General features: G+C 43.7%; 1 protein-coding gene, 1 long non-coding RNA gene and 1 pseudogene across 2 annotated transcripts in view; 2 read left to right on the top strand and 1 right to left on the bottom strand.

Moving 5' to 3' along the window:
- WARS2 (tryptophanyl tRNA synthetase 2, mitochondrial) overlaps positions 1–23444 on the bottom strand; it is a 54677-nt gene extending 31233 nt beyond the window's left edge. The window contains 5 exon segments of the mRNA XM_036235028.1: positions 6409–6459; positions 6461–6491; positions 6813–6895; positions 10951–10998; positions 23354–23444. Of these exon segments, the coding sequence (XP_036090921.1) occupies positions 6409–6459; positions 6461–6491; positions 6813–6895; positions 10951–10998; positions 23354–23443 (303 nt within the window). The 5' untranslated portion in view covers position 23444.
- LOC118613155 lies at positions 11366–11484 on the top strand (annotated as a pseudogene).
- The window catches only part of LOC107518832, a 43049-nt gene continuing 41372 nt past the window's right edge, over positions 23216–24892 (top strand). The window contains exon 1 of the long non-coding RNA XR_001598955.2: positions 23216–23588. This is a non-coding gene — a long non-coding RNA (uncharacterized LOC107518832). The remainder of the gene's footprint in view (positions 23589–24892) is intronic.

The following is a 24892-nucleotide window of genomic DNA, read 5'->3' as shown; positions in this document are numbered from 1 at the left end:
AGTTATAATTATCTTAATTTTCACTACTACACCCAAAAGCAATTGAAAAATCCCAAGCTGTTAATTGTGGCAAAAGATATCTTTTGTGTTTAATTAAAGAGCTTCCGTCTTTCATCCCCGGTGAATAAAATACATTAAAAGAAGGCTGCCTACTAGCTTCGAAACACTTTCAAGTTTGGCACGGCGGTGGGAACCCAGGACTTCAACAAAAGGTTTCAAGACTCTATGACAAAGTCCCATTTTCGTGAGTCGTTCATTCACCTGTTTTCACGACAGTCAAAGGTAAACCAACGACTTGGCTGAACAACCATACATCTGATCGGTTCCACGAATGACATGTTATCACAGATGGTGACAGCAAAGAAATCAACGCCATTGTCAACTAATTGGGACGGAAATCTCTTTTATGAGTCTATTTATTCTTCTAATTATGTAGAAATGAAAAACGCAGCCTAAGACGCTCCCGAAAGGCTGTTAGTGTTTCTAAATTCTATCACTTACGTTACCCGACTATTTCAATGCTACACTCCTCGAATACATCTTCATTTTCTCGAAAACGCCTCTACTATTATTGATTTAAGAGCCGAAACAGAGAAGACCCAGCATAAAACAAAACAAAACAAAACAAAAACAAAAACAAAAAAACCCAGCACTTCCGCCCTGGCTGGGAGGACCCAGGTACTTCTCTGAAGCTTTCCTTGGCCACAGCTCAGCATTGTTCTGCCACAGTCCGCTCTTTCTTCCAGAAAGTACAGAGATCCCCGGGCCTGCTGAGAAAACACTGACTCAGCACCCAGAAAAATGGGTTCGTTTCCACTTAGAAATGGAACCAGATGCTCAGACCTGGGAACTGATACAGTAAATATTAATTCGATGTAAGAGAAAGCAGGTCTTATATCACCCCCCAAACAAGAAACACGCAGACCCACAATTAAAACTGCAGGAAAAATTAATTTTTAAAACAGGAGGGTTCGGAGTGACTAACCCATTAGACTGTTTCCTTAAGGGCACAGACGATAAGCACTTAAAAAATATTGTTAGGCTGGTGAGAGTTTAACAGGGATGCTCTCGACTTTTAAAAGATGTCTAGAGACTTATTTAAGCCACGTGCACATTTTCAGAGCCGTGCGTCTCTTCTCCCTGCGTGCCCTGTGCCATCCTCCCATCGTGTGATGGAATGCTTTTGCGGATGTATTTTCCTTCTTGTGATGACTGTGCTGGAGGAGACATTCCCTGGCACTGGTACCCTAGGGTCACTGAGCTATGTTTAAATGCTAAGGTCATCTGTAAGTACAGAATCAATGGGCAAGTCCCTTTAGTTTTTATAGGAAAAGTGATTAAAACTGAATTAACATAGTATCTAAAGATGACATAAATAATTATGATATGATATGTATAGAGATATACTTTTTATTCCGAACGATAACACTGCTTGCTAACGCAGATTTCAGCAAGGGTCCGATTCTTGGTGTAAAAATTTTAGATGCTGCTGCGCAATTTATTTTTATGTTGAATGGAATAGTAAATAGAGACAAGAGATCAAGACGCAATGAAACGGCATTTTAAAGTATAAAGAATGATCTGAAACACTTAAGAAAATATTAGTTTTTCCTCATAAGGGAATTTGAACATCGATCTTCAAGTGTTAGATCATCCTGGGAAGATATGATTTTATCATTACCTCTGGTGGCCAACTAAAGGCTCTTGCCATCAACTGTCACTGGTCACACATCCACATCAGTGCCTGCCTGACATCGCATCTGCAGCTGACGGCCTGAAAACATTATTTATTCTTATCCCCTGGATTCACACCGTTCCATCATTCGGGACGCTCCCTCACCCCCTTCTCTGCCTGGGGAACCCCCCTTGGTCTTCAAGGCCGAAAGATCTCTCCTGATTCTAAAGCTCTTCAACACGTCTCTTCTCCTAAGCAAATGTGCGCGCGTGTATGTGTGTGTGTGTGTGCGCGCACACATGCGCGCGCGCGCACACACACACACACACACACACACGCACAGTCTCTCTCTCTCCAGGCAGAACAGACCCTTCCTTCATCAGTTCTTCATTATTGCACATATCACACTGGTAACTCGGTAAATATTTTCTTACTTGCTCAGTAAATATTTTCCCGCCTAGAACATGAGCTTCTCTAGGGCAGGGGCTGTCTTTTTCATCTTTATGTCCCCAGTATATAGCAGTGCCAGGTACATTGTGAGCACCTAATAAATATTAGCGGAATGAATGACAGCCCCTCCCCACCTCCCCACCCACCTTTGGCTCCAAATGTAAAGGGCAAAATAACTAAACAAAACGAACCCAATGTTTCAGTCACAGGTAGTTCTTCAACAAGTTCTGTTCTAGGAGTTTGTCTGAAAATTGGTTTTCTGAAACTCAGAAACTCAGTTCTTTCAATGGTGGTTAGGGTCCTGGAAGGCAGCCCACGGAAGCCTCATTGAGACCGCGGCATTTCCGAAGAATGGTTTCCATGGCACTGCCTCAGCTGTACCTGAACACGGTTCATAAAATCGTTTCTGTGGGGAGGCAGAATCTGAGGTCCACGTGGGCCACCAGAAACCTACCCAGTGGCGTCTCTGGACTAACTTAGCAAGGGCTACGCGGGGAGCAATCTAGTGTGAAGAGAGGGTCGCATTTGTTTAAAGTTAGCTAGCATGTTTAGCTAATGCTTCCTCGAGCATCCATCAGCCTCCCTCGCACTGACGTGGTGAGGACTGCCTCGGAGAGAGCCGCCCTGATCCCCGCTGCTGGGAAAGGAAGCAGAAGGAAGGTGGAAGGCAGGCGTCAGGGCAGAGGCTCTCCCTGTACCAACAGCGTCATCAGAACACGGAACATCAGAAAGGCAAATTCCTGGGTCTCCCCACTCAGACCTACCGACTCAGAAATCCGAAGGGCAGGCTTACCCCGGAAGAAGAAATGAGAGGAGCTATGCGATCTGTGCCTTAACGAGCCTTCCAGGTCATTCTGAGGCATGCCCCAGTTTGAAAGGGATTTGGGGGGACTAACGACTATTCTTAAAATTCGCTTCGACTACAGAAAATGAGGTCCAGATGAAAACCCTGTAAATGAAAAAGAGAAGAGACCTTCTAAGCCAACAGCTCTTGATCTTGGCTGCACAGCGATCACCGGGAGCTTTTAAAAGTCCCGATGCCTGGGCCCCATCCTCAGAGATTCTGACTTAATCAGTTTGGGATTTGGCGTGAGCATCGGGATTTTTAAAAGCTCCCCAGGTGATGTTTGTGTACAGCCAAGACTGAAAAACTGCTTTTCTAAGCCAACTACTACGGAGTTATTCTCCAGAGCTGCCAACCTGCTAGGAAACACACACACACACACACACACACACACACACACACACACTCACACACGACTGTAAAAACGTTAAAAGTAAGTTTGCTTGCTTATAATTGACATTTAAGGTTACAAAATCCCCGAAACAGCTATTTTTTGATGCCTGGTCAGAGGCCTCTTTGGCTCCAGGCATCTGACATCACACTGCGTGACCACGAACGCCGGCAGAGTCTGAAGGCGTGCGGGGTGAGACTCCTGGGACAGCAGGTGAGCCCAGCACCTTCCACGGGAAGGTGGACTAACTCGGCAATGTCTGGGCATAACCCCTTACGGCTCGGGGGTTCAGGAAGCGTGCGTAGCTTGGACTTCACCAAGACAATCATCCCGCTACGAAGGTTTAACATCAGAATTGTAATGGATGGAAAGCAAAATTCTCTCTGCAGAGAATCCTCTTTTCTACCCATTTCCCCGCCTGGCAAACTCTCCGGCTCCCTTTGATCCCTCCCGGAGAGTCAGAGTTCAACACTCAAGCAGGGGGGTCTCACGGTTAGCTCCGCTGGGTGACTGAAAATCTGGACTAACAGCAGAGCGCCTTGGCTGGGTGGAGCCGGGATGCTGGAAATTCGGATATTCTCACACACAACATTACGAAGAAACATAACTATCTCTAGCGTTCTGAACCTTAGAGACGCTGTGTGAATTTCTTACAAGGTACCCGCACACAAACAGGAAAAAAAAATTTTTAAGTTATTTTCCTGGCATGAAGATAGTTCACATACAAAAAAAAAAAAAAAAAAGGATAGTCTGTCTGTCTGTCCCGACCACTATGAGAAGGAATTTCGTCTGCTTCCGTTCTCATCATCCATCCTGTAGACGGACACGACCCCCAGGGATGTTTCAACATTCGCATCAGTCCAGACCCCTCTGTCGGCTCACACTGTGAACTCAACTTTAGAACAAGTTAGAAAAATGGCAGAGGCAAGCAGGAAGTTACGATCGGTTCAACGTGTTCGGTTATTAACCACGGTTAACGGCGCAGGTTCTAGCCCCAGGCTGCCTGGGTTGAAGCCATGCTCCGTTACTCATATGACCTTGAGCGCCTACAAGACGGGGATAGTAACGTATCTACCACACGGGGTGGCTGGGGGAGACTGTGATGATTTTATTAGGCTGAAGTGCTGGGCGCCTGACACATAGTTTGCCTCTATAGGTTATCCGGCCATTTATGGTGGTCGAAATTTTAAGTATTTATATGTTTTTGATCTACTCATTCAACGTATAGAAATCTGTCCTTCAGAAGTACTCACGCGGGGACAGAAGGATGGCTGGCTTTCCCTACACGATTATGTAATAACAGAAGAACTACGAGCAGCTGAATGTCCGCTGGCAGGGCACGTATTAAACAAACCATAGTTGTATTTTTATGGGATGGAACAGGGAAGAGAAGTGGAAGTGCCGAGGGCACAGAGTGGGGTTGAACGGGCCTGATTCGGAGCCAGATCGCCGAGTCCTGCACCCGCTCTGCAGGCCGCTAGCTGTTTCCCTGGGCAAGTCAGCGAACTCTCCCGTCTGTGACAGGGGACCAGCGGCCTCCGCCTCGGGGCTCAGGCACAATGCTCAGCCCGCGGCGGTCCCGCCTCAACGTGAGTGAAAGAGATAAATGCCGAGGAGAGAGGAGGATACATGTCTGACTCAACAATGGAGACCCCAAGGTACGGGGGCGATGTTTTCTTTTTGACCCTTTTGTACCATTTAGCTTTTATCAAGGGCATGCACGTTTTCTGTAATGAATTTTTTGAACCATGCCTAGTTTCTCTGCATGTGGCTGATTATATTAATTGACAGGTGTAGAGTCTCGTACCAACAGGAATGTCAGCTGTTACCATTTTCATTTTACCCCACGGTAAATAAAGGCATAAATAAAATGAAGTGATTTATGAAGCTCACATAGGAATTTATTTGTAAGATGGGACTAGAATGGAAATAATATAATAGAAAGGGCATGAGTTTTGGGGATCAGGCGGTGCTATGTAAAAATTCTGTGTACATCGCACAAATTAACTTCTCTGAACCTGTTTTATTATCTGAATGATGATGTTAACAATACTAATGACTAACGTTTATTGAGTGCTTAGTACATATAAAGTACGACAGTAAGAGCTATGAATGCAAAATTTCATTTAACCCTTACAAGAAACCCGGTGAGGCAGGCGATATAATCATCTGTGTTACAGGTGAAGAAACTGAGGCACAGGGGAGTCCGCGAGAGGTACACAGCTGGTAAGAGTGGAGTCCCGACTTGAACCGAGGTAGATCAACTTCAGGCGTCCGTACTTCAGAGGGAGGATATAGCAAGGCGCCAAGAAATTATCTGCTTTTAACCCTTCGGCTCCAATGACCAATGCTACCTTCTAGGACGTACGACTTACCATCTGTGTGCCCCTCTCTCTCGCCCTGCTCACGGCAACGACAACTGCCCTGTGTCCTCCTCGTTTTCGTTGAGAAGTGGCGGTCTGTCCCAGGGCAGGTGACAGGGACAGTGGTTCTTATTCATCTGGGCAGCAGCTTCGGGGCTAATTCTAAACACAGGTGGTGAGAGAGGCGGCCCACAGGAAGGGGGAAGGACTCGCTGCTGACACGTGCGGCTGGGAAGATGGATGGTTTCCCTCCGCCTTTCTCCCCAGCGAGTCGGCCTTGGGGCAGAGACGCGGGAGCCTCCGTGCGGGGGACAGCGCAGCACACAGGGCAGTGTCTGCCTCGCCGCGGCGCTGATTAATGAGGCTGCGACGGCACAGAAAACGGGCCGCGCTTCGGGAGGAGAGTTCACAGGCCCTGCTTTCTTCAACGGGGTCGGAAAAAGCAGTTCCCATAAACCGTGGGGTCTGAACTGGAATGCCCCGGGGTTAGGGCGAGGTAGGGGTATCTCTAGAGGAATGCGCAGCGAACGGTGAGAATTGGAGGTGGGGGGGGGGAGGCATTTGTAACGTGGCAAAGTCGCTGCCGATCGGGTGGGAACAAGTCGTAATGAACGGATTCCTCTCCTCTGTCGGCCTGGCTGAAAAATGTCACGAAGTTTTTCAGGTACGGCAGTTAGTTACCTACCTGACTTAGTGTAAAGAGGACGTGAGGACACACAGTCACGAACACATCCACCCCCCTGCGAAAAGCACTCTTCCTTTTTTGAGCTGGGAGATGGAATTGCCATTTTTACATGTTTTATCGCAGCTGCGTAAATATAGACATTAAAAATGGTATTCTCTTTTTGGGAAAACATGAGTTTTGACACCAAATATTATTACTAGTACTTACTATCGACTATCTACTTGGACGTATCCACTTGGATTTCCCACCGACGGCACTTCAAACTTAATACTATATCCAAAACTAACTCTCCTGACTCACAACCTTTCCAGTCACCAACCCCCAAACCTGCTGTTCTGTATTTTCAATGCTGGCTAACGACACAACCACCCGCCCAGTCTCCCTGGTTCCTCCCTTCCCCTCACCAGATTCTGTGGGTTAAAATCCTGGCTCCTCCAATCATGACGTATGTGATCTTTGCCAAGTATCTGTGCCTCGGCATCTTCCTCTGAAATCAACATTTTAAGACTTCTGCTTCATACGATTGTTGCAAGGATCAAATAAATTAGTACATAAAAAGTGCTTCGCGCAGTGCCTGGCAAGTAGAAAGTGCTCAACAAATCTTAGCTATGATTGATCTTAAGTGTTCTCGGCACACGAATTATAATTATGTGAGGTGATGAATGTGTTAACGAGCCTTATTGTGGTAACCATTTCACAATATACATGTGTATTGAATCGTCACGTTGTACACATTAAACTTACACAATATGATCCATCTGAACTGTCTTTCTAAAATAACGCATCTCTACTGGTTCTTCCTTTCCTATGGAGTCAAGTTCACACGCCTTAGTGTATAAAATCCTTCATAATCTGACTTGACACATAAACAGATTACTTAGACCTACTAGGGGTAAGTATCTCCATGAATGAACCTCAGTTAGGCAAGGGAGAAGTCCTGTGAGAAATTCTGGGTTTAAGTTTTACATTTAACATTTTACAACATGCTCTTTTTCATTAATCATCCTAGCACGAGAGCCGATATCATATTCAACTAAAACCACAAGAGTAATCATCCGGATCTAGAATTTAAAGACCAAAATGTGAAAAAAAAAAAAAAAAAAATACTTCTATACCAACTAATGTTATTCTAGGTAAGATGAAATTTATAGCATTGCCATTGCTCGGTATAGTGGGTTGACTACGTCCCCCTAAAATTCGTGTCAACCTGGAACCTCAGAATGCGACCTTTCTTGGAAACGAGGTCTTTGCAGATATCGTCGGTTATGATAAGATCATACGGGGAGTAGATGGGCCCCAAATCCAATGAGCAGTGTCCTTAGAAGAGCAGAAGACACAGAGACTCTGAGGAAAGAAGCCACGTGACAGCGGGGGTGACTGGAGTGACGCGGCCGCAGGTCAAGGAATGCCACTGTTTGCGGGGAGCCACCAGAAGCCAGGGGGAGTCGAGAAAGAATTCTGTCCTTCGAGCCCTTTCGGAGGGAGCACGGCTCTGCTGAGCCCTCGATGTCGGCTCCTGGCCGCCAGAACCGTGAGAGAGTCAATCTCTGCTGTTCGAAGCCGTGCGGTCGGTGACACTCTGTTGTGGCAGCTGAAGGGAACGAATGCTTCCCGCCGATGCCGCGAACTGCTGCGGCGTTTCGGGGTCTGTCATCCGCCAGGCACCGGGCTGCTTCTCCAGGGTGCGTCGGCCCACGACGGCACAGGCAGAACAGAACACACGCGCTCCGCGCTGGCCCCTGTGACCGGCCACCCCACGGCGACCAACCGGCAGCGGTGCCGAGACGCAAGGCGTGTTACTGCGGAGAGCGCGCCACGTAAACACAGCCAAGATCAACTGAGGGGGCGTAAGCGGCGATGGCCTGGCTGTCACCTCGCTCTGGGAAAATGAAAGTTCTAGAATCATACTCCCGCCGATTCCGTGAAATTACTGTACACGGTTAGCTTTGCTCCATTTATTTCTTCCATTTAGACAGTAGCTCTGAAATTTTCACTCTGCTGTTATCCGTCAGAGAAAGGAAAACTGAAATTTAGCAAACTAGGTCTTTTGGTAAAAAATATTGATCGTGTACCATTTTTCTGACAAAGTAGCCTATTATGCACTATCCGAACTGCCACGATCTATTGTTCCCCTCCTAAAGGACTTTTTTTTTCTTTGAAACCTTAAGAGATTGTTTTTTCTGGCACAATTCCCCAGCCCAAATGGTCTTGAGATATAGATTTTCTTAGGAAACAAACAGTGAACTATTTCTTTTACTTTCAAGAAAGTAGGTAAACATGTCTGAGAGTTGTCTTTGAAGCTCTTCAGAAAGAATTCTTAAAATGCTTTGTACGAAATAAATAAACTCGGGGGGAAAGTAAAGAGAAAAATTCACATTTGGAAACCAGTGTCTGCTGGTCATTAAGTCATATTCCTCTTCACGTCGGAAAGGTTATCTGAATGCTCCCCGGAAGCTCACGATGACAGCTCATGTCATAGAACAAACGGTCCGACATATTTTTGACATGTCACACAGCTTCCTGCATGTCACATCTCTGGGCTTCTTGTCCAAGAAGACTCGGTATTAGAGGCAATTCAGAATTTTCGATTCCTCACACTTACTAATGAACCTTAGAATTTTGCAGTCAAGGACTTAGCTCTTCCGCTAAAACTTCACCACCAAATTCAATTTTCTTCTCATGTTTAGTGGTGACATCACAATTCTGATTTGCACTCACCCTGTGTATATGCGTGTGTGTATAAAATAGCTCCTCCACACTTCTTAGCCAATTGTCTCATTGTACCTAATTAAATCCAAGAATATTTCTTTCTTGAATTAAAATAGCCTTTCCTGCCCTGATTGTTTACACAAATTGATGACATTTTTTTCATTCTGTGGTTAAGTTGCCTCATCATGTATTGGTGAATAAGCTGAAGAAATACGTATCTCATTTATAAGGTAACAGCATAATAGTTATCCTCTAATTCCGATTATTTCATTTGGGATTTGTGCCTTCTTGTACTAATCAAGTGGGGAATGTATAAACCAAAAGTAATGATTCTCTTTTATATTTTAATTTGATTTTCAAGAACTCCAAAAAACTGCCTTTATTCACCAATGCGTATTTATCATGCCCGCTTTAGGTCAATACTGTTTTCCAATAAACTTTCAAGTTTGACTTTATTTTTATATATTCTATATCCTTATATGGGCATATTCTATTTTTGTAAATATGCCTTGAGTGAAAAATGATAACTTTTCAACAGCCTCCCCACAGAACCAACACTCACACTCAAACTACGATGACTTTAAATGCAGTTAACGTCTGAATCTTTGAAACCACTCTCCCCTCCCCCACTGGAAATTTATCTTGTATAAAATTCTCCTCTACGACTAAACTTTAGCAGGTAGAATCATTAGTAAAATAATTAAATAATAGAATATTGCTTGCATTTTCGACAATTTCAATTAGATCTCTGAAGACCCAGTTTGGCTGTTACCCCATCTGTGAAACCTTCTTCTCCTTCCCAAGGCAGGGTGAGTTACTCCCTCCTACAAGCACCTGCGATGCTTCGTTCTCCACGATAGCACGTGGTTGTTCTGTGATTTACTTTCCCTACGAATCTATTTACCCTTGCTGGCCAAGGAAACTCACACAGGTAAGAACTGTGTCTTTTTCCTAATGTGAACAGGGTGGAAATTCAATATATGTATATGAATGAAGTAGAAATGAGTGCTAACTCCTTGCACTTTAGAGAAATGCAGGAGCTGGAAGTCTGGTATTAGTTCCTTGATACTCAGTAGCCCCAGAAGAGAGAAAAATAAAGGAATGACATTAACCCAAACTAGGAGGGCATTTTAGCATTGTTCCTTCCCAGGTTACCTGTGCAAACGCTAGCCATCTTTTAGTCATCAATATCTAAGACGGTCAGAAAACTTTCCTCAATTCTTACCGTATTGCCATTTTAGTTGAACCTATAGTTCAACACCCTTGGACTAAAACATGCTGAGAGAACCTATTTTTACAAACCCCTTGTGAAGTTGCACAACGCTCTTTAAAATGCAATCTTAAATGCAAGTAATTTTACCTTATGAATCAGAGTGGATTTTACGTGATCATTTCCTGACATTTTATTTGAACAACTGTGCCATCAAAGAGACATGTATACGGGGAGCCCGTAGGATCAATTCGGGCTGATTTCTGACCAGCTCTGTCCTGGGTTCGAGAGTGGGTGTCTAACCTACCATGGTGTCCTTTCCTCTTTTCTGGAGGACGAGCACTGTGTGCACCCCACTGGGCACCCCGGAGCACACCTAACCCGGCAGTGACTGAAATGCAGCCGAACACCGCAGGATCGGGATATTTTGAGCTGAGGTAAGGGATGGGGTTTATGGGAAAATCCGAACAGAACTGTGTTTCAATATACATTTTTAATCTGCATCTTTAAAAAGAATAAGTTAAGAACCTCAAAATCAACATCAGATGTTGTGTGATGACTTCGACACAACAAATAACCTCTTAAAACAAAATATTTTGAAATCTAGTTCCTCCCGCGCTCACCTGCTGCTGCTGTGGTTCAAGGGGCCAGGGTTTCCACTGTGACGGTTCCTAAAAACCAAAAGCAACACGGAGAAAAATGCTTTGGTCCTCCTGGCGTCCCCGGCAGTAAAGGAACAGCAAATTGCTGAAGGTAAACCAAGAACTGAGGGTCATCTGATAGCAGGAAGGAAGCTCGTGGGAGCTTAAGTATACTGGAGATTTAAATTAGCTCTGAGTAAAATGGCGAGTTGGTAAAACTGGTACCTAGGGCCATTTTCCATTCTGTTTTAGATCAGTGATGTTTAAGAAGCTTGCTAGTCGTCCACGTGGGAATGCTAATTGGGAGAGTGGCTACAAAGGTGATGCGCGGGGGAGAGCTGGAGCTGTGCCTTGGGAATCATCAGCATATTCGTGGTAGTCCAAGTCGTGGACCAGGGTCTACGGCCATGCCACCCCGATCACGCCCGATCCCGTCTGATCCTGGAAACTAAGCTGGGTCGGGCCTGGTTAGCACTTGGATGAGAGACTACCTAGGAAGACCGGGTGCTGTTGGCATAACAAATAAAAAATAATAATAAGGGATTGTAAATTGACAAGGTCCTTGCAATCTGTTGAGGTCAACCAAGGGTTGCCTCACCTAAGGAAAAAAAAAAATTAAAACAAACAAACAAACAAACAAAAAAACAGACCTAACAATCTCACCCACAGGGCTCTACCATTTTACCTACTACAGAAGCTATAAATTCATCTCGAAGTACATCCTGCAAAGACCCAACCGAAGCCTGCTTTATCAGAGCTTAGCGTGAGATGGCCTCCAGCTACCTTAAAACACAGCCATATGCTGCTTCCTGGTGTTAAGGGTCTCATTATGCGAGGCTCCTGCCCGATCCCAGAGGAGACTAGATGACATGCCGTTGCTTGCTGTTGCTTCCTATCCACGTTTTAAAATAACAGAATAGAAAAGGGAAAAAAAAATCCAGCCACAATTGGCTCCAGTTGGTGTGAATAATGAGACGTGGTTGTCAGACTCCTGGAAAGTGGCCAGCGTGGTCTTTGGCTGGCCAGATACCGAGCCCGCTTATGAGGAGGAGAAGGAATACAATTCTAAACGAGGTTAATTTGAAGGAGACTTTAAATTTGGCATCTGGGTGTGGGATAAAACGATCTAGGAATTAAAACCCTCCTTCCATTAAGTACTCTCCATGAGAAAGGGGATAGATTGAAATAAGATGGAACTTCCTCAATTTTGGGAGGCAAACTCTGCCCAATTAAAATCTGCTCCTTTTTTTGATGTCTATGATGGAAGAATCCTAGCTTTGACAAGTTGGCAGTAATCCTTGTGATCTATTTTACTGGGATATATATTTATATATACACAGCAAAACTGGAGAGCAGACCCTGCCTGCAATCATTAGACAGACTGGACCAAGTGCCTCAAGCCTTTGATGCCCCTGACATATTATTTTCTGGATGGTGTCCAGCAACCCAATGCAGAATAGCTTTTTCTCTACTGTATCCAGATGGCAAATGGTAGAGATCAAATTCAACAGTTTCAGGGCTAACCTTAATGGATGTGAAAGGCTGGCTTCTCTACTAGCTTTTCAGGGATCTAGTACAGAAAAGGCCTTTGAACAAAGAGACAAATAATTGGCTTTTTTTTTTTTTTCTTTCTCTCTCTCGCTCTTCAAAACTAAACCATGGATGTAGTAATCTGGTTCGAATTCATCTTCTGGTTGAAAAGGACAGCCAAATATCTGATCAGTTCTAATTACTGACAGTCTCCTGACACTTTCTGTGAAACTCAGATGGGTGTTGTTCTTCATATTCTGGACGGTTCCCCCCCCCCTTCTTTTGGCAAATATTTTCAATCTTCCTCTATTTCCTCCAAAACTTTAATAGAATGTACATATTCCTAAATGTTTAAACAGCAGCATCTTATTGTAAGATTCTCATACCCCCACTGAAGGCCGAATTTTGGAATTGGCTGGCATGAGCCTTACACATTCACGGTATTGCCTAAGGATACACTAGAACTTCACTATAAAGCCATTCGTGCAGGAAGGGATAAGGTATCAAGGTATATAGCTCACTCTCCAGACAAGAGGTTTTACTTACTGAAGTACCGGAAATACCTCACGATACAACAATTTCGCATGCAGGTCCTACGCTGTAGATCACAAGACGAGCTTTACAATGCGCGAGTGGTAGAGGAGGCAGCAGTGAGAAGGAGGGCTCGGTATCAGAAAGAGGGGAACGTGTTCACCTCCTCTCAAAACAGAGATAGGGCAGGTAAAAGTAGTTCTTAACCTGAGTTGATGGACTTATGAAATTGTGCAAAGTTTTGAGAATATATGTGCCTGTTTTTCTTGGTAGAAGGTCCATATTTTAATCAAAGGAAGTAGTGGACCCCCTCCCCCCACTCCAAAGTATGAGAAACAAGATGATGTTCATTAACATATCTAAGGGAATAATATGCCCCCTGGATGCGTAGATGCTCAGGAAAGAAAGCTCTAGTGGGGAAAACCTTGGCCATGTGTTTAAAGAGCCCTCCGAGGGACCTGGTGCTGTGACACAGGCCAGAAATGATGCCCAAGGAGTACGTCCCACGATGGAGATGGAGCTTTGGGTTAGTGGAACTTGACTACCCCAGCCAGTGAGGCGATCCCATGACTACCCCTTGCTGATTGCACACCGATCGAGCTACCTCATTCAATAATTTGGCTTCCCAAGTAAATTTGCCTACAAGTAGAGACTGACAATCGGCGAAGAGTAGCTGGTCCTCCTGATCATTCCGCCTTCACCTATGACATGTGGTATGCGCGTGTGCATGCGTGTGTGCATGTGCATGCGTGTGGGTGCGTGTGCATGCGTGTGGGTGCGTGTGCATTGGTCTCAGTAACATTTTCCTCGCTTGGCTTCCAGGCTGTCACCTTCTACTTTTTCTTCCATGTACCTGGCTACTACTCTCTTGGCTGGTTCCCATCACCCCCGTTTCTGAGTGTTGGGATGCTCATGGGCTCAGTACTTGGGCCTCCTCTCTTCTCTTCCTAAAAACACTGCCTGGGTGATCACACCCAATCCCTTAGCTTTTAAGCGCAGTCCATCCTGAGCACTCACGAATTCACTTCTCTCCTCAGACCTCTCTCTGGAGCTTTGGTCTCATCCCTCGAACCGCTTACCTGACATCTCCACTTAGAGAGTCACTAGGCATCAAACCTCCTCGCGTCTAACACTCGACTCCTGATCTCCCCACCCAAGTCCTATTCCTTTTGCAGTCTTGACCATCTGGCTAAACACCGAGGCATCGATTTGACCCTTTTCTTTCACCCTACAGTTAATCAAGAAAAAAAAAAAATGTCTTGGTTCTACAGCCTTTAAAAAATAAATATCCGGAACCTGACGGCCCCTTGTGAACCCATCTTCAGACCACTCGCCCACATTGGGGCCGCCAGCACCTCTCGCTGGGATCTCTTTGCTTCTGTCTTTGGTCCTCTAGCTTATTTTTAACGTAACAGCCAGAGCGAGGCTTTAAAACCTACACCGGATCAGGCCGTTCCATCATTTAGCAGGGTGTCTTTTCATTTTGTCGATAGTTTCCTTTGCTGTGCAAAAACTTTTTAGTTTGATTACTCTCATTTTTTTTTTCTTTTGTTCCCCTTGCCCGAGAAGATATATCAGAAAAAAAATATTGCGAAGAACAATGTCGGAGAGTTTACTGCCTCAGTTTTCTTCTAGGAGTTTTAGGGTCTTACATGTAAGTCTTTAATCTATTTTGAGTTTAGTCTTTTATATGGTATAAGAAGGTCCAGTTTCAATTTTTTTTTATGTCCTTGTGCAGTTTTCCCAACACAATTTACTGAATAGATTGTCTTTACCCAATGGTATATTCTTACCCCCTCGGTGATAGATTAAATGACTATATAAGCATGGATTTATTTCTGGGCTCTCTATTCTGTTCCATTGATCTACGTGTCTGTTTTTTTTTATGCCAGTACCATGCTGTTTTGATTACTATAGCCTTGTAGTATAGTTTGATATCAGGTAGCATGATACCTCCAACTTTGTTCTTCATATATGGACAAGAATGGGAAGAAAGGCCTTTTCAAGAAGAGATCGTGGCTTTTACAAAGAAGTAAAATTGAACATCTCTGAACAGTTGGAAATTCTATGAACGCCAGGACAAAGAATCCACGTAAGACAGTAATGACTTTGACAGTGTTTTGAATCTGGACTGAGGGAGATCTTGATGTGGGGTTACAAGAAATCGAAACTTTATGAGAAGTCCCCAAATGTTTCTGAGTAAGGGAACAACATAATTAGAGTGCTGATTTTGGGAAATTAATCTAATCAGACTAATCTCCTGGAGGGGCAGGATAGTGTGGAGATAGGGGAATTGAAGGATTATTAACATTGATACCATTAGAGGAGAGAAAGGTTGCTGAGTAGAATTATATATTATTGAAGAAATAATCACCATCAGGCATGGAGGATGCACTAGGTGCTGTGTGCTGTCCAAGGGACTTCACGCATACGGCAGGATCTTGAATCCACATAAAATTCCTACAACGTCTTATTATTAATACCTCACAGATGAGAAAACTGAGGTGTAGTGAGATCAGATAACTTGCCTGGCATCCGGCGGTATGTGGTGGAGCCAGGCCTACCTGATCCCCAACATCACATACCTTCTGCTTTATCACACTTCTTCTCAGTGAGGAGCCAGTCAACTTTAGAGTGACAAGTACGTTCGTGTGACCATTTATCCTCTAGACACCTGCTTCTCTAGGTTACTGAGCTTCACAGCTTGGTGGCGTGCAGATGGCTGGAAAGTTGCCAGCTACTAGAGAAGCCGAAGTTGCCTGCAGAGAAGGATTTTCCTTCACAATCGAGATGGCCATGTCCCTAGCAGCCGAGGAGGGCCAACCTGGCTCTCTCCCCAGAACCGGCAAGGCCTCCACATAGTCTGGGCCTTAATATCTCCCTTGGGATTCCGCCTTCATCCGGCACACTCACCCCCAGCCCATGAGATCTCTTCTCTCTTTCAGCAAATTTATGAACTGGGTGTGCAGACCATCCTCCCTAAGGGAAGACAGGAATCCAAATCAGGGATTTGGGTAAACAGCTCCATTTCCCTTCACCACTACATTCCCCTGCTTCCCCAAAGGGGTCCAAAGGAACACAGTGGGCGAAGCTTGCGCTAAATAAATATAAAGCGGAAGGGCCCATGCACAGTCTCTGTTCACGGGGCGTAAGGAAAAGTCCATGGGGAGCCCTTTGTTTGGCATATAAAATAAACTCTGTCCAATGTTGCTAATTATAAAGCCTCGGCAGCATCCTAATTATCGTCTCAATTGGTAATGATTCACTTTAATTCAATTAGTGGATTACAGACCCTTTTAAGAACTCCTTGGAACGAGAATCCTTAAGAATGAAATTCTCACTTATCTCTTGTAGAAGTGGCCCACAACACTAATGATTTTCACCTCGCCCATCTTCCCACTTTGCACCTACGCTACTTTTAAAGAAAGTACTCCAGCCATAAATCCCAATTAGACCCCAGATAGTGGTCCTCTGGTCATCCATCAGCTTCAGCACTCACCACCTCCCTCTGTCTGCAGGGTTGTACACAGGTTGACCTTTTAGCTAGAGACTGTGTATAAACAGAACTTCCTACGTGCACCTTGGGACTCATGTGTTAAAAGCCCTTATTTTACACAGGGTAATCCTAGTGGCAGTAGCCAAATAGAGACATGAAGATAAATTTACAAGACAGCTTTGCTCCTTTCTCATAATTCATCGAGCCAAACAAGACCATAGGAACAGCAACAACAAAGGATGATTTATAATTCCTACTCTGCATGTCACCATGGCAAGATATATAAGTGGCTTTCATGGAACAGATTTAAGTGTTGCAAAGCAGTTATCAGCGTATTATCACGGGTAATTTGTTGCAGAATTTAATGTCATTTTATTACAGTTAGTGTACTGAGTTTGGAATCAGGCTACCTGGCTGTACATCATGGCTCTAACGCTTGCGAGCTGTGTGACCTTGGGCCTTAATATCATCATCGCCTATAAAATGGAGTTAATATTAGTATCTACCTCATTGAGTTGTGAGGATTAAATGAGCTAACGTATGTCAAGTGCTTAAAACCATGCTTGGTACATGGTAAGCACTTAACAAATGTGGGCTATGATCACCTCCCAATTATCACAGTGTTTAGTAATAACCTAAGTTATGACGGTCTATCATACCAGGGCCCCCAAATAAATGAAACACTCAACTAATTTTAGTACAAATAAGAAAATATATTCCCTGAACTAAAACTTTAAAGAATACCCGTATGTACTTACATGGATTCACCATGATTACAAAACTGGTTAAAAAAAAAAAAAATGAGGAGACAATGAAAATGTAATCGGTGAGTACAAATTTTAGATGGGTAAATAGTGAAACTTTGTATGTCGTACTCAAGATTAAATGAGAATATGTGAAGCCTTTTGGAAACTATAAAGTGTCATATTAGAACAGGGTATTATTATTAGTGAAAGTAATAGATTCCGCTTGAAAATGTTTTCTAAAGTGATATTATTTTAATTCATGTTTTCAAATACCTTGATGAAAAATCTGTAGCTATTATCCTAAGAACCTCCATCCACGTGGAGTCGCCTGGCACTGCAATGAGTCACAGCCAGAACACCAGGACGGGCAGCCGTGGAGAAACTGACACCCCTACATGCTGGTTAGCATCCCGGTCCTGCGGCAGTGAGCATCTCCATGGGCCAGAAATCAGGTGGCCTCTGCTTTTTTAGGAGACAAAGGGGCAGTCGAAAAGGCGGTTCCTTAGCCAACCAGAGGTAAGTTCAGGCAATGCAAGGAAGACTGCGTGCCAAGAAGAAAGAGCGCTATAGGTGAGTTTTTACGAACGATTACAGGACCCACAAAACTCAGATGATGGGGCAGCGTGAAGACCCCGATTTGACCTAGCTTCGATCCGTGCGCAGGAAAGTTAAAAGTGTTAAGCTTCCAACTGGGAATAAAAGATAAGGCATTGCTAACAAATGATATACAGAGCAAACTGTAAATGCCTGAGCAGAGTTAAATTAAGTCAAGCTGGAGTCGGTGGATCACCCTTGTGCCTATAAATTCTCTCTCTGCATCCAGGTCTCACGGCGACAGAGCAGCGTCCGCCCTGAGCAAAGTTGCCCTGCGGAAACTCAGGAAGAAGCCTTAGGTCTCATGTTGCAGCATCTAGAAGAGAAATTCCTGAGCCCTGAGTGCTGGTGGCGGGTCAGAATCAAGAGCAGAACCGGAGTAGGTGTTCTTCGTGAGGGTGCTAGAGGCCGGGTTAGTGACCGAGAGTGAATCCAGACTGTGCAGCAGTGAGCTGTGTGTGGAGAGAAAGGAAGGAAAGTTGCTATTGTCTTAAGTTGCTTAAGATAAATAAAATATAAGTCGCATCTCCCTGATAAAATACATACATATCAAAGTAAACACTCCCAGACGATGCATTTACAGGGCTCCTTAAAAAGCTCCTTAAAAAGAATCCATCGCACGTGGTTCTGAGCCAACAAACCCACCTGGATATTTTAGGAGGCTGAAATCATTTTCGAACTTCATCACAAGAAATCCAAGATGGCGTGGCACCATCTCAGGGGCCCCTGGTTGTGTGTGGAGGAAGGGCGCGGAGGGGCCGGGGGTGGAGAGGTCACACAGGCAGGGCTGGAGCTGGTTCTCTACTCCTTAACCCAGAAAAGCTCTGCATTTATCTGCTTTACCTGACAGGGGTTCATATAAGATTGTATGTGATAAGAGGCTACTATGGGCCAAATGGGAAAAGCACAGGCAAGGCTTGAGTGTAAATCCTGGCACACAGCTCTGTGGCTTGGGGAAGTGACCTAATCTCTCAGTGCCTTAGTTTCCTCTTTTAAAAAATGGGTAGAATAATAGTTCCAGGATTGTTGTGAGAAGTCAATAATACAGTACGCACAGCATGTAGCACAAGGCCTTAGCGCATAGCAGGCACTAGCTAGACGTTAGCTCCTTTTCTGAAAGGCATGAAGATATGTGTGTGTATAGACTTAGACACATGTATAAGTATCTAACTGTGTAAGCCTCTGCAGACAGTTCTGTAACCTGCAGCAGGACCTGGGCTCAGCAGCCTCATTCTCTCCAGCATTTCCTGGCTGTGGCTGCCATAATACTCGCTAGCAGACAGCCTCAACATTTATCGACTGTTCTTCCTCTCTATTGTCAACAGTTACCATCAACAGTTTTCATTCATTACTCAAAGGCATTTAAGAAAATTTAAATATTATTATTATTAATAAGCTAAGCCAGTTCATGAGGAAGACCGACCTAGGGAGCGTTGTAAACAAACAGACTCACAGACTGAGCTCAAAAGGCTCTTTGGAGGGGATGCACGTGACGCCCTTACTTACCATTTATGAAAAGGTCAGAGCTGAAGTAGCCTGATCGAACGGGCACAGTTATCATCTAGCAAAATTCCCAGATGGCTATCGCAGCGCCTGATGAGCTGATTAGATCATGTGCCATGTTGGATGGACAGTACATGGCAGAGAAAAGCGAATGGAAAAATGACTGGGCCACTACCCTATTCTTAGGTCATTACGATCACAGAAACCTACAGTAACAAATACTAACTGCGAAATATGGACCGAAATCCCGATAGTCGATTTTACCATCCGAACTCCACGATGATTTAAGTTTTGTGACATTAGGCAAGTTACTTAAGGTCTATTCCCTCATGATTTAAAATAAGGTCCTAACACCCGCCTTAAATCCTTGTTATGAACAATCTCTCTACTGCGGTATACCTGTCAAAACCCATAACCCAGTCTAATCATGACAAAACATCAGACAAACCCAAATTGAGAAATTTTCCACAAAATAATTGACCGATTCTCTTCAAAAGTACCAAGGTGTGAAAGACTGGAGAAGTACCATAGACCGAAGGAGACGAGACAACTAAACGTAATATGGAATCCTGGATTTGATCCTGGACCAGGAGAAACTATTGGAAAACCCGGTGAAATCTGAAATAGGTCCGTAGCTAGTATTGTACCAAGTTAATGTCTTGGCTTTGATCGCCGGATTATGTTCACCTAAGAGGAAGCTTGATGAAGGGTATACAGGAACACTCTACACATTTTGCAACTTTATAAATAGAATTATTTTAAAATAAAAAAGTTAAAAATGAGAGCAGTTTTTAGAAAGCCTTGCTGTCAGAACTAAAAGCAGGATCAAAAATTTAATATTTAATACATTGCCTTTTTTTTTTTTTTTTGCGGACGTGATTCCTTCACCTAATGGCTCTATTTGGTGGCCATTTACAGTAAGAATAGTCTGTTAATACTGGCCGAACCCATGCTGGGACAGGTAATAAGGAAGTGTGTTGTTCCAGTGTGATAAAACGAGGACATTTTATACTTGAACCAAATGATTACAAATATTCTTACAAAACTCTACTAACCATCAATATTTCACTCTTTGCACAGTAAAATCATGAGTTAGTGTTAAAAAAAAAAAAGTGCGGATTCTGTGTTTGACTGATGACGACAGGCTTTTATTTACCTAATGCCATCAGCATTTAAACACAACATGTCAGATCCTTGTTCTGACTCCGAGACTACCCTCATCTTGTCAGACTTCAACAGTTTTCTGTCAGGCAACACCTGGCAAAACACACTGCTTTCATGTAAACTGTAGGCGTCTCGAAATGAGTACCGCCGGACAAACTGTTATTTCTGTTTTCTCCCTATTTTTTACTTTAAACTGGAGTCTACATCTACCCTTGAGGGGTAAAAGCCTCTCTCTGAGATAACTGAAGGTTCCCAAGGCCAAGTTTATGACCTGAGATTTTGCTTTTTAAAGAAAACATGAAAACAACCTGGGAATCACATTACTATAGCGATTTCCAGTGAAGCGGCCACGGCTCCTCCACTTTTCTCTCTCACCTCAGGGAGTAACTTGGCAGCCAAAACTAACAACGAGCAACTTGGCTCTTCCTTAGTTTTAGATAGAATCGTATGGCTATATGATAAATCTACATTTCTTTCTATTACACTAGACTCTTGCAAAATAATTTTTGTTTTCTACAAAGGTTATGAGATATCATAAAAATGTCTAATGCATCTGGTTTAAGAATCCAATTCTTCCTTCACATATTTCTGCATCTGTTCACAAAATCTCTTTGACTTCAAAGGAAGTTTTTCAAGAGAAAAAGAAGATACATACAGGAAAAGTGGCCATAAATTTTTAGTAGTCCTTTTCTAAGGCCATTTTAATAACGGCACTGTGGGACAAGTTTCTTTCTCAGAGACCTAAAATATCACAGATGATATTAATGATAGACTATGCACTTATATGGAGATTTATGCTTTAAAACTTCATCCTGGGTCTAAAAGTGATATATCTTCAATTTCGACTATGTGAAAAATATGGAAAGCTTAAAGAAGAAAACTTAAATCACTTTTAATCTACTATTAAGGAAGACCAAAGCAAAACCAAAAAATTAAGAATGGTTGTTTCCTTCCAGTCTCTCTTTTTTCTGTGCATATATTTATATAAATATTTACTTCCAAATATAATATTGTAGTGACACTATGAATGCAATTTTGTATCTTTTCTCAACTGGTCTTCCAAAAGATAGCATTAGTCCTTCAAACCATCATACTTGATGACGAGATTATATGTAGGTTTATACTTCAAAAGATGCTCTCACATTTAATTCTTATTCTACTCAAAGCTAAATCAAAGGTTTGGAAACACTAACCTGTCCTGGAAATTCTACATCTTGAAATAATCTAGATGAACAGCTGATTAACTTTAAGATAATCATATTCATAAATACCACTGAAACAATAACAGAGGTTTAAGAAATCTTTGCTTTAGCATTTACAATGATTCAGTCCTCTTAATCTCCCTGGGCAATCATTAGTGGGCTCTAATTTTTCTTTTCTCCTTGATTCTTTATCTCTCATGATCTCCTCATCTCAGAGTCCAGAATGAGAGGAAGTTGGGGTCTAAGGCTTAGTAACATTGGTATCATAGATTTTAATATGCTACTATCCACTATAAATACAGTAATCAATTCTGGTTCTGCAGAATCAAACCCTCAAATTTCAAAGAAAGGGGTACTGAATGGATTTATCTAATTTTGAATTCATTCTTACCTAACATTGCTGGCTAAAATTTAAAATAACATTTAAATAGCTGTTTTGTTAATGAAGAGCTTTCTGATATAACATCCTTTATTCTTACCATTATCTTGCAAGGCTCATATCAGTGAAGAAAACTTAAGTTTGCAAGTTAAGTGACTTATGAGATGATTAGAAAAAGAAGTTGAATTTAAATCTTGGTTTTCATAATCAATCTCATTGCTGTACTTTGGCTTCATAATTATGGAGCCATAGATTTTCCGAAGCCTAAAGGAGCATTAACGTGTCCATCAGCTCAACCCTTCCTCCACCCACATAGACAGAGAATAAACTCAGCGAGATGAAGTGACTCGTCATGCCACACAGCTAGCAAGTGGCTGACAAATTCCTTGACCCGTTCACTAACTTCCGGCCTAGCGCTCTTTTCACTGCACGTTATCATATGAAATCCTCACACCTACGCATTACAACAATGAATACACAAGGATGCCAAGAAATCACCTAATAACCACAGCATCTCATTTCTCCTTAGTTCCCAGAAGACATTTCCCAAGAGACCCATGGCAAAGTGTCCACCGCTGAGATTGCACTTAGAACACGTATGGCAAATGTTTGAATGAGTGAAGTAAATGTCTGAATGAAACGGGAGATATATATTTTTTCTTTTGCCAGGAGGGTAAAATTCCAAATACTGACGAGACGGACTGAAGACCGTGTCATGCCCTCAGCACGACAGAGCAGCGCTGCCAGGCGCAGGGCAAGGCGACGCACTTCGGCCGTCTGCTGTTAATTCCTCACAATCCTGTTAGATACAGATCGACTTGAACCAGAGCGGAAGGTGCATCATTTGCTCCAGCACCGCACGGCCGGAGGGAAGGCGTCAAGCGTTAAACCTCTCAATGCACAACAAGGAGTCTTTTCTAATTTCTCCGCGCGCCCCCATGGCTTGCAGTTTGGGAACACGCAGCCGAACCGTAACAGAACCACGAGAAGGCGAGCAGCCCCCGCGCGCGGACGGCGTCACGCCCCTCCCACCAGGGGGCGCGTTACGTCACCACGCAGCCCTGCTACGTCACCACGCTCCGTTGTAAGAGGGCAGTCTCGGCGAGTCGGGTTTAAAAGAGAAACGGTGCAGGATTCTCCAGAGGAAACGAAAAGAGAAAATCAAACGGAAGGAGGGAGAGGGGACGAGAAGGACCCAGCGGGATGGAAAGGCGGCGGGAGAAGGGCCAGCTTTGGTTACCTGGGGAGCGGGAGCAGCGTCAGGTGCTTTGTGAAGTGCCCGGATGAATCTCCAGCACCTATGCGCCTTTCTCATTGAGTACAGCGCCATCTTGAGAAGGGCGGAGCTTTCTCTTCTTGAGTGACGTCTGCCCAGAGTCCGGTCCCAGGTTTACAAGCTCTTTTGCTTGCTGAGCATGCGCCAATGCCTTCGGGCGCGGGCAGCCGTGCAGGGGGAAATCATCTTTGCAGAGCAGGTGGGGATAGGAATGGGGTGGGGTTGACTTTAGTATTTGCTCTGGAGACCTAGTCTTTGCCCGGGCGTCTTGCAAGGAGAGGTTCCTCTGGGGATATTAGCGGCATTTTAGACAGGAAAAAAGTCAAGTAAGTTGCTTTTCAGATCCTAGCCATCCAGCTGCATCTTTTAAGAAGTTTCTCTAGGAACAGGGCCTTCCCAGTCTCTTTAGAGAGCAGTAAGTGGTCTTTTGAGACCTCTAGGGCCTCAATTCATCTGATACGGAGACGTTTGTTGAACCCCACCATCTGCTAGGTACTGAAGGTGCAAAGGAAAAAATATCTTGTCTTCGGGAAGTGCATGATCTTGTAGGGGAGTGGATAAGTAAATGATGAGCTGTTTTAGGTATTACAGGACCAAACACCAAGATGGGGGAGGAGGAGTCATTAGGATTGCTGTACTTCAGCCTGGTCCAGGGAAGCCCTCAGAAAAAGGTGACACCTGATGGAAGAGTTCCGTGTTTGGGGTTCAATTAAAGGAGGGGTTAATCGTGCTCTTGCTTCTGTAAATGCACCCAGAAAGCTCAGAGAGATATCAGTAAAATATAACAAATTCGTCAGAATTCCTTTATGTGTTTCGTTGTGTTTATCCGTTCAACGAACACTGAAAGTTACATTGCCATAGGCAGAGGTAGGAGATGAGTAAGGATGCCCATATTCCTAAATGAATCTAACAGGTTAAAATTTATAAATTAAAACCATACGTTAAAATCTCACAAATGGTACAAAGTGCTGGTGAAGTTTAAGCATAATTGGTATAATATAGAAATAAGCGGGGAAGAAATTGTAGGGATGACGGGGTTGGGAGAAGCTAAGGAAATTGAGTCTTATTCTTAAATGAAACTTATCAGTTTGGTTTTGTGTCTGTTAAATTTGAGGTGCTTATAGTACTCCCGAATATGACGCTCATTAGGTAGGTAGGTCTGGAGCTCAGGAGAGAGGGCTGAACTACAAAGCAGATGGTAATTGACACCAAGGAAGCCTGAGACTGTCAGGTAGTGTTTGTGGAATGGAAGTGGATGGTTGGATGATGGAAAGTAAAAAATAGCCAAAAGATACTTAAGCCCCCCTCCCCAAATGTGGTAATACTGAAACCCAGGAAAGAGATGTTGCCAATGGAAGTGATGATTAATATTTATAACGGTATAAGTATCCCTTGTAAATATGCAGTTCTGTAAATGCCCAAATGCTTTATACTCATACGCCCAGCAAAGCATTAAAATACAGTTTTTGTACAGGTATGTTACTAATTAGATTCAGTGACCTT

Source organism: Rousettus aegyptiacus, unplaced genomic scaffold, assembly GCF_014176215.1.
Source record: "Rousettus aegyptiacus isolate mRouAeg1 unplaced genomic scaffold, mRouAeg1.p scaffold_m13_p_17, whole genome shotgun sequence".
NCBI lineage: Eukaryota > Metazoa > Chordata > Mammalia > Chiroptera > Pteropodidae > Rousettus > Rousettus aegyptiacus.
This window is presented reverse-complemented; position numbering and strand designations above follow the sequence as displayed.